The sequence below is a fragment of the Gadus morhua genome, chromosome 7, assembly GCF_902167405.1.
Source record: "Gadus morhua chromosome 7, gadMor3.0, whole genome shotgun sequence".
NCBI classification, from domain to species: Eukaryota; Metazoa; Chordata; class Actinopteri; order Gadiformes; family Gadidae; genus Gadus; species Gadus morhua.
This window is the reverse complement of record NC_044054.1, coordinates 15,627,109-15,635,918: the sequence shown is the minus strand read 5'-3', so window position 1 is coordinate 15,635,918 and position 8,810 is coordinate 15,627,109. Positions and strand designations below refer to the sequence as shown.

Sequence of the window (8,810 nt, the reverse complement as noted above, 5' to 3'; positions counted from 1 at the left end):
GTGTGCGTGTGTGTGTATGCTTGTGGCCGTGCGGTGTGCTCGTGGCCGTGTGTGATTGTGCGCTTGTGGCTGTGCGTGTGTGTTTGTGTGCGTGCCTGTGTTTGTGTGTGTGCTTTTGGCCGTGCGTGTGTGTGATTGTGGCCATGTGTGTGTCTGTGTGTGTGTGCTTGTGGCCGTGCATGTGTGTGTGTGTGTGTGTGTGTGTGTGTGTGTATTCCTACTCTGTTTTAGCTCAGACTACGATACGGACTACTGGTTTCCTCCCTCTCACATGCTGCATCTCATCACCACTGGTAAACCTCTGCACCAAAATAGAGCCCCTCCTCCTCTCTCTCTCTCTCTCACTCTCCCTCCCTCGCCTTCTCTCTCCATCTCTCTCTCTCTCTCTCTCTCTGTCTCTCTCTCTCTCTCTCTCTCTCGCTCTCCCTCCCTCGCCTTCTCTCTCCATCTCCCTCCCTCTCTGTCTCTCTGTCTCTCTCTCTCTCTCTCTCTCTCTCTCTCTCTCTCTCTCTCTCTCTCCCATCTCTCTCTCTCCCCCTCTCTCTCTCTTTCCCTCTCTTTCGCCAACCATCTCTCTGAACCACACGCGTTCTGTAGGGGGACAGTAGTCACCTCTGTCCCTACCACTGTATTAGCTTACTTACATCATACGCATGTTCTTTATATCCGTTACCAGCCCCCCCCCCCACCTCCCTATCTCTATAAATGTCATGTGTGTCTCTTTAACCTGACCCCTCCTCGCATATAAAGCGTAACATGTAAACACCATGCCACGTGGGGCCTGGCGGGCAACAGGTGCTCTTACTGTAGTAGAGCGATTGATTCCACGCAAGTCTACTCCCCTTCCCACGCTCCCCCCATTCATCTCCCATTTCTCTCTCTCTCTCTCTCTCTCTCTCTCTCTCTCTCTCTCTCTCTCTCTCTCTCTCTCTCTCTCTCTCTCTCTCTCTCTCTCTCTCTCTCTCTCTCTCTCTCTCTCTCTCTCTCTCTCTCTCTCTCTCTCTCTCTCTCTCTCTCTCTCTCTCCGATATTTGCGAGAGCGGGGGGAGGGGGGGGGGGTGCTGGACTAGTACGGGCTGCATTAGGTTTATGAACGGCACGGATGCATCATGCTTCCATTTTTGTTCTGCTGAATCCCCCGGCGCTGCGAGGACCCGCTCACTGACAGTAGGTCGGAGTTACTGCATTTCCCAGGCAGGTCCGCGAGACCCCCGAGAACACGGGGAGGGGGCCACGGTGCAGCCCACGCGCAGCAGCAGTGACAGCAGCAGCAGCTGCAGTGATCAACACAGCGTCCCTGTTGCCCGTTCACACGGACCAAGCTGTTGATCCCCCCGACCGACCAGCAGACCAGACCGGGCGGACCGTCGTACATCTGGGACCACCGACCCTATTGGATAACAAAAACAACAACAACACTAATCGAATACTTTTGAACTCAAACGGATGGGGATGTGTCGCCGGACGGAAAACCACTGCGCGCAGACAGGATTTGTTTACTGATTTGACGAAATCACCGGGACGCAACGATGGATGATTCTGGTCGGGCTTTGATTATGGAGATCCGCGAGACTGCAGCAGCCGGGTTGTGATGCTCGCTGAGGGGAGGGTTTAGATCCCCGGGACACAGCCTTTCTTCGCCCCGCCAGGGGGACCGTCACCATGTCTCGGGCAGCGGCGATCGCCAACTCCCTCATCCGCCAGAAGCGGCAGGCACGGGAGCGCGAGAAGGCGAACTCGTGCCGCGGCACGGCGGGCAGTCCGAGCAACAGCAAGGGACCCAACGAGAAGCCCAGCAAACTCAACGTCTTCTCGCGCGTCAAATTATTTGGCTCGAGGAAAAAGCGGAAGAGAAGGCGACCCCCAGGTCTGCAGAGGAGTGAACTCCACCTCAGCCATCAGCTGCACTTCGACCACCACCATCACCATCCTCACCCCCATCAGCACCACCCTCACAACCGACCACCAAACATAAACCACCTTCTCCATCTTTAAGGTGTCTTTTCTATACCATAATGTAATGGGAAAAAAAGCCATGCCTCATATCAGGTATGGACCAGCAGCTAATAACATATGTATTTTCAAGGTATTTGTTTGTGGCATGAACAACATGTCTTTGGATATAGGGAGCAAGCTTTCGATGTGGGTACCTTCTTTACTTCCTGCTTCCTGCAGAGGCTATGGTCATGCGATCACATGACTCTGGAAGGTTCTGTACTTCATATCATATTCTAACTGTTGCCACCTCCTTTCCTTCCCGCCCTTCCCGTTTGCCTCTTCTCTGTATCCATCTGGTTCCCTCCTGTCATGACTGTCTTCTAATTTGACCCTCCTCGCTGTCTGTTTGACTTTGCCAAACTTTAAAATGTGTTATTTTGTCCGCCTGTCTTTTCACATCATATATCCTTCCGTCCTCGCCTCTCCCCTCCTCTCCTCTCCTCTCCCCTCCCCTCCTCTCCTCTCATCTCCCCTCTCCCCTCCCCTCCTCTCCTCTCCTCCCCCTCCCCCCTCCCCTCCTGACCTCTGACCCCAGAGCCCCAGTTAAAGGGCATAGTGACCAGGCTGTCCAGCCGGCAGGGCTTCCAGCTCCAGATGCAGCCAGATGGAACCATCGATGGAACCAAGGATGAGGACAGCACGTTCAGTGAGTCCAGCTCTGACCTCCATCTCTGGGCCATTCAAGACGTTATTGGGGCCTGCTCTTTTTTTTATTCCTTCTACTCTGACATTGTGTCAGTCCAGTTAGTGACAGGAGCTCAGAGGTCACCATGGGTGAATTCTAAGAAAACAGGCAGGAGTCAAGCAGGATTCACTCATCACTCAGCTGAGCCCAGCCCAGAGGGAACTAAGTGACTCTCTACATTCCTAGCACATTTTCAATCTGAATGTACTGCATAAAAAACGCCATAATTGCCCCAAAATAAGTGCAGAGCCAGATGAAGAAAGGTCTATTTAATGGTGTGAAGGAAATCTGCCTGGTTGTTCTCTCTCGCTGCACGTCGGGACTCGCTGTATCCCTCACACTCACACCCGTGATGAGGAGCTCGAGGAGCACCGTACACAGGGTCCTATGGAGGAGGCGGTGGGATGAATGGAGGCAATTAAACAACAATTAAATCTGAACAGAGCTGTGATCGATATCGATCGATATCGACACCCATCAGGCTAGCTGTTAGAGAGACTACATCACCCATCAGGCTAGCTGTTAGAGAGACTACATCACCCATCAGGCTAGCTGTTGGAGAGACGACATCACCCATCAGAATAGCTGTTAGAGAGACTACATCACCCATCAGGCTAGCTGTTAGAGAGACTACATCACCCATCAGGCTAGCTGTTAGAGAGACTACATCACCCATCAGGCTAGCTGTTGGAGAGACTACATCACCCATCAGGCTAGCTGTTGGAGAGATTACATCACCCATCAGGCTAGCTGTTAGAGAGACTACATCACCCATCAGAATAGCTGTTAGAGAGACTACATCACCCATCAGGCTAGCTGTTAGAGAGACTACATCACCCATCAGAATAGCTGTTAGAGAGACTACATCACCCATCAGAATAGCTGTTAGAGAGACTACATCACCCATCAGGCTAGCTGTTAGAGAGACTACATCACCCATCAGGCTAGCTGTTAGAGAGACTACATCACCCATCAGGCTAGCTGTTGGAGAGATTACATCACCCATCAGAATAGCTGTTAGAGAGACTTCATCACCAATCAGAATAGCTGTTAGAGAGACTACATCACCAATCAGACTAGCTGTTAGAGAGACTACATCACCCATCAGAATAGCTGTTAGAGAGACTACATCACCCATCAGAATAGCTGTCATCTAGTTCAATGGGTGATGTAGAGACTACATCACCCATCAGACTAGATGTTAGAGGACTAACTGCTGAATTCACCAAGGCTAAAAGTAAGGGAGACTGACTGCTGAATTCACTCAGGCTAGCTGTTAGAGACTAACTGCTGAATTCACCCATCGGGCTAACTTTTGGAGAGATTAACTGCTGTATTCACTCAAGCTAACTGTTAGAGAGACTACATGCTGTACAACTGTTAAACACACAGCCTTTTAGGTAATGAGATGCGATGCGATGAGTCAAAATAACATGGCCTTTAGAAATAAAACCTTTGTCCTTCTAAATGTGTGATACCAATATAATCACTCTCATGCTGTGAGATCCGTGGTGTCTCTGTAATTGCAGTGAGCGTATGTGCTTATTGTGGAGTGTTTGTGTGTGTGTGTGCTTTTTGAATACTCGTCTTCTCTTGTTTTATTTCTGCTGCTGTAATACCTGAATTTCCCTCCATGTATTGATAAAGTCTTATCTTCTGTGTGTGTGTGTGTGTGTGTGTGTGTGTGTGTGTGTGTGTGTGTGTGTGTGTGTGTGTGTGTGTGTGTGTGTGTGTGTGTGTGTGTGTGTGTGTGTGTGTGTGCGTACAGCTATATTTAATTTGATTCCAGTGGGACTGCGTGTTGTAGCCATTCAGGGTGTCCAGACCAAAATGTATCTGGCCATGAACAATGAGGGATTTCTCTACACCTCTGTAAGTCTCTCTCACACACACACACGCACACGCACACACATACAAACACACACACACATACATATACAAATGCACCCGCAACACACAGATACAGACACACACCGGGGCAAACCTGTGTGCCTGGGTGTGTGTCTGTTGTTTGTCTGTCGTGTTGTGTTTGTTGTCACTGTTTCATTTCCTTATTCCATTGATTTCCAAATGATTGTATCCCCTTATTGGATTTCATGCCCCTGTTCCTGTGTTCCGAGCGTCACAGTCGTGTGCCTGATGAAATTAATGAATGGGAATCCTAGTTTAGTCATCGTCTACGCGTTCACACCGGTCAGCCTCCAGTGTCTTTTGGCTCATGGAACACAATACAGAACGTCCACAGCTTCAGGCCTGTGGACAAACTGATTGGTTTGTTATCCAGAGTGCATGGCTTGACTTGTTCCATGGATGGAGCCAAAACCACACGCAAACACACTCAGTCGCGACGGCTTCTTGAACACACACACACACACACACACACACACACACACACACACACACACACACACACACACACACACACACACACACACACACACACACACACACACACACACACACTCAGTCATTTCAGTTCATCGGCATCCGGAACACACACAAACCCAGTCACATCGGCTTGCTGAACACACACACACACTCAGACACGCCGGCCCCCTTGAACATCACATCACATGGTACATGTCTCTGCACCCAGCGGACAGACGGCGGCCCTCCTCTGCGTGTGCGTGCGTCCCCCCACCCCCCGGCCGCCCGCCCCGTGGGGCTGGTTGGTATTCTGGACAGAGAGCCGGCTGCCATGGAGACAGAGGAGTCAGGAAATGCAGATGTCAGCAGTATCAAATTGTTGCAGTTTGTTTTCAGAGTCTACAGAGCGTTGGGGGGGGGGGGGGGGGGGGGGGGGGGGGGGATTGGCTCAGACTGGGGGTTCTCTAGCCAGAGGGTGAGGGACAGGCCCGGCTAAATGGATGAGTCTATGATTGTTTTGTTCATCCGCCCATCCATTCATCCACTCACACGCCCCATCCGTCCATTATTTCAGCGTCAGTGTTGCTGACCCTGACCTTTAGTAGTCCATGTTGCTGCTTCTGTATGCGCTGGGCCAGTGACTCAGATGTGGTCAGTGTGCGATGGCTCATACCATCTCCGGGGTCGCGGTCAACACAAAATGAGTGTCCAGCAGAGAGTAGGATGGGTGTTGGAACATGGCTTCACGCTTTGACTCGCTTCGATGAGTCAACTTCAAAGTTGAAATAGTTTGGACTTTGAGCACAGCGTGAAGGTGGAGGAAGTGAGCTGTTCCGTCGACGCTAGGTTGGAGCCACCAACGCTAGGTTGGCTTCCATGCTCAGCTCCATAGGAATCATGAGGCCACCCCTTCCACCTGCAGCTTGTTGGTATCTTCCAGTAGGAGATTTACAGTGGAAGGGCTTAGTCTTTGGGAGAAGAACGTGACATTCCAAGCTGACGGTTCCATCGTAACAATTCATTCATTAACTCACTCATTCATGTGAACTGATGCCGCGGCCCCGCCCTCCTGCGTTACAGGAACACTTCACCCCGGAGTGCAAGTTCAAGGAGTCTGTGTTTGAGAACTACTACGTGACGTACTCCTCCATGATGTACCGCCAGCAGGCCTCGGGCAGGGCCTGGTACCTGGGCCTCAACAAGGAGGGCGGAGTCATGAAGGGGAACCACGTGAAGAAGAGCAAGGCCGCCGCCCACTTCATCCCCAAACCCCTCAAAGGTACGCACCAGGACGGAGGTACAGCGCCTCAGACATTCAACTGATGGAGCACACATTCAGCTAAAGCCTTAATCTGTGTGTGTGTTTCTGTGTGTGTGTGTGTGTGTGTGTGTGTGTGTGTGTGTGTGTGTGTGTGTGTGTGTGTGTGTGTATGTGTTTCTGTGTGTGTGTGTGTGTGTGTGTGTGTGTGTGTGTGTGTGTGTGTGTTTCTGTGTGTGTGTGTGTGTCTGTTTGTGTATCTGTGTGTATGTGTGTGTGTGTGTGTGTGTGTGTGTGTGTGTGTGTGTGTGTCTTCAGTGGCCATGTACAGGGAGCCATCTCTCCACGACCTGACGGAGTTCTCGCGGTCAGGGAGCGGGACCCCCACCAAGAGCCGCAGCGCCTCAGCTCTGCTCAACGGAGGAGGGAAGACCCCCACTGACTCCTCCTAGCCCCCACACACACACTCACGCTCACGCACACACACACACACACACACACACACACACACACACACACACACACACACACACAGACACACGCAGACACACAGATACATATAAACACACACACAGATACAAAGACACACAAACACACACACACATACAGACACACACACACACACACACAAACATAGATACACATGTATACAAACCCACACACACACAGATACACATACACACTATTACAAACACAAACACAAGGACACACATTGATACACACACACACACACACAAACACAAACTCAAACATACATAAAAGTGGAAACTCCAGGCTACCCAAATGAAAGAGCTCCCAGTAATAGAGTCTGGTGCATTAGTGTAATGAGCACAACAGACCAACATACCAATCAGTGGAACTACCTGGCTCAGTGCAAGAGGGAGCTCAGGAACCTGGAACTTTCCATTACTGCATACACTCACAGGCACTCTCACACACACACACACACACACACACACACACACACACACACACACACACACACACACACACACACACACACACACACACACACACACACACACACACACACACACACACACACATGCATAGAAACTCACAGGCACACACACTCACACACACAGAAACACACACACACACACACACACACACACACACACACACACACACACACACCCACACACACACACACACACACGCACACACAGAAACACACATAGATCTCAGGCAGACATGCCTGCACAGCAGGCTACTGAGGGGTGGAGGTAGATGAGCAGAGCAGGAAGAGCACAGAAGACGAGAGAGAGGAGGAAGAGGAGGGTTGGAGTGAAGGAGTGAAGAGAGGAAGAAGAGTGCTATTTATTCCCCCTGTACGGACCCCACTGTGACCTACTGTGATGTAAATACAACTATCACACCCAGGACAATCACGTCGGAGCAGCTGTAGTCTGCAAAGGGACCCTGCTCTGGGTTTGACTACTCTTCCCTGGAGTCCTGTTCCAGATACTGTATTATATCTTAACATCTGAGAGGGAAAAGGTGTGAGAGTAGCGCACAAGAGAGCAGAAAGACAAACGGAGAGACACAGACGGAGCTGTGGATTACGCAGACTGTTAAGTACAGAACCAAAGAGTTTAAAGTTTCCGCTGAAGTATCGCTTGAAAAAAGAAAGGCACAAAATTGAAGGGAAGAGGAGCAGAGACAGAGAGCTGGGAAGAATGAGAATTACGCTTTTTATCTATTATACCGAATGCTATGTTTACACAGAGCTCCTGGGTCGAGGTAGGATTTTTCAGAACAGCTTCAGTATTCCTTGTACTCTTATCATTGAATCCGTGGATTTATTTGCATGCGTGTGTCTAAGTCTGTACGCCTGGCGAGTCAGAAGCCGCTGTATATAGGGGATGCTTGTGTGTGTGTGTGTGTGTCTGTTTGTGTGTGCGTGAGAGTGAGCGAGAGAGAGAGAGAGAGCGAGAGAGTGTTTAATTGTGAGCACAGCCGTGTCCATCTAGGAAGAGGTTGGCAAGAGGTCCTCCTCTCAAATCCCCGAGGACTCTGGTGATCTGTATATGCTTCTCTGTGTTTCCTTCTTCCCGCCAACGCATTCCTTTCCGTTCGTTGGGTCATCGTTGTCTGTTTGTTTGTTTGTTTGTTTGTTGTTGCATGGAAGCTGTGGACGTCTGCTCAGTAGCAGCATGCTGCAGGTCCGCTTCTCCTGCTCTGTGTCCCCGACGACAAAAGAGAATCACTAGTGACCAATAGCGTCCCACCAGAACACTAGTGAGCCAATGGGAGGGTCTATGGACACAACAGGACAATTAGTATTGCACCAGGATATAGTCAGTGGACCAATGGCGTTGGACCAGAGCTCTGATGAAGAACCAACGGGTGCACAGATTATCGTATTTTGGTTCCTGCCGAGGAAAAACTAGAAATGCACTAAATAAACTCTTTCTAAGGAAATGTCATGTGATTCATGTCTTATTCAAACAATGCTTGTGTTAAGGTGAATGCTCATGTTTGCTCGTCACAGCCATAAGG

General features: G+C 50.3%; 1 protein-coding gene across 4 annotated transcripts in view; it reads left to right on the top strand.

Annotated features, from left to right (window-relative positions):
• LOC115546932 (fibroblast growth factor 13) overlaps positions 1 to 7,336 on the top strand; it is an 11,955-nt gene extending 4,619 nt beyond the window's left edge. For 2 of the 4 annotated variants that reach the window (XM_030360770.1, XM_030360771.1), the window contains exons 2-5: positions 2,534 to 2,644; positions 4,452 to 4,555; positions 6,131 to 6,329; positions 6,627 to 7,336. In XM_030360770.1, the coding sequence (XP_030216630.1) occupies positions 2,534 to 2,644; positions 4,452 to 4,555; positions 6,131 to 6,329; positions 6,627 to 6,760 (548 nt within the window). In that variant the 3' untranslated portion in view covers positions 6,761 to 7,336. Of the gene's footprint in view, positions 1 to 1,048; positions 2,050 to 2,533; positions 2,645 to 4,451; positions 4,556 to 6,130; positions 6,330 to 6,626 lie in introns of those variants that run through there. The other 2 variants (XM_030360769.1, XM_030360772.1) reach the window with 2 other exon arrangements.
• Positions 7,337 to 8,810: the final 1,474 nt, after the last annotated feature.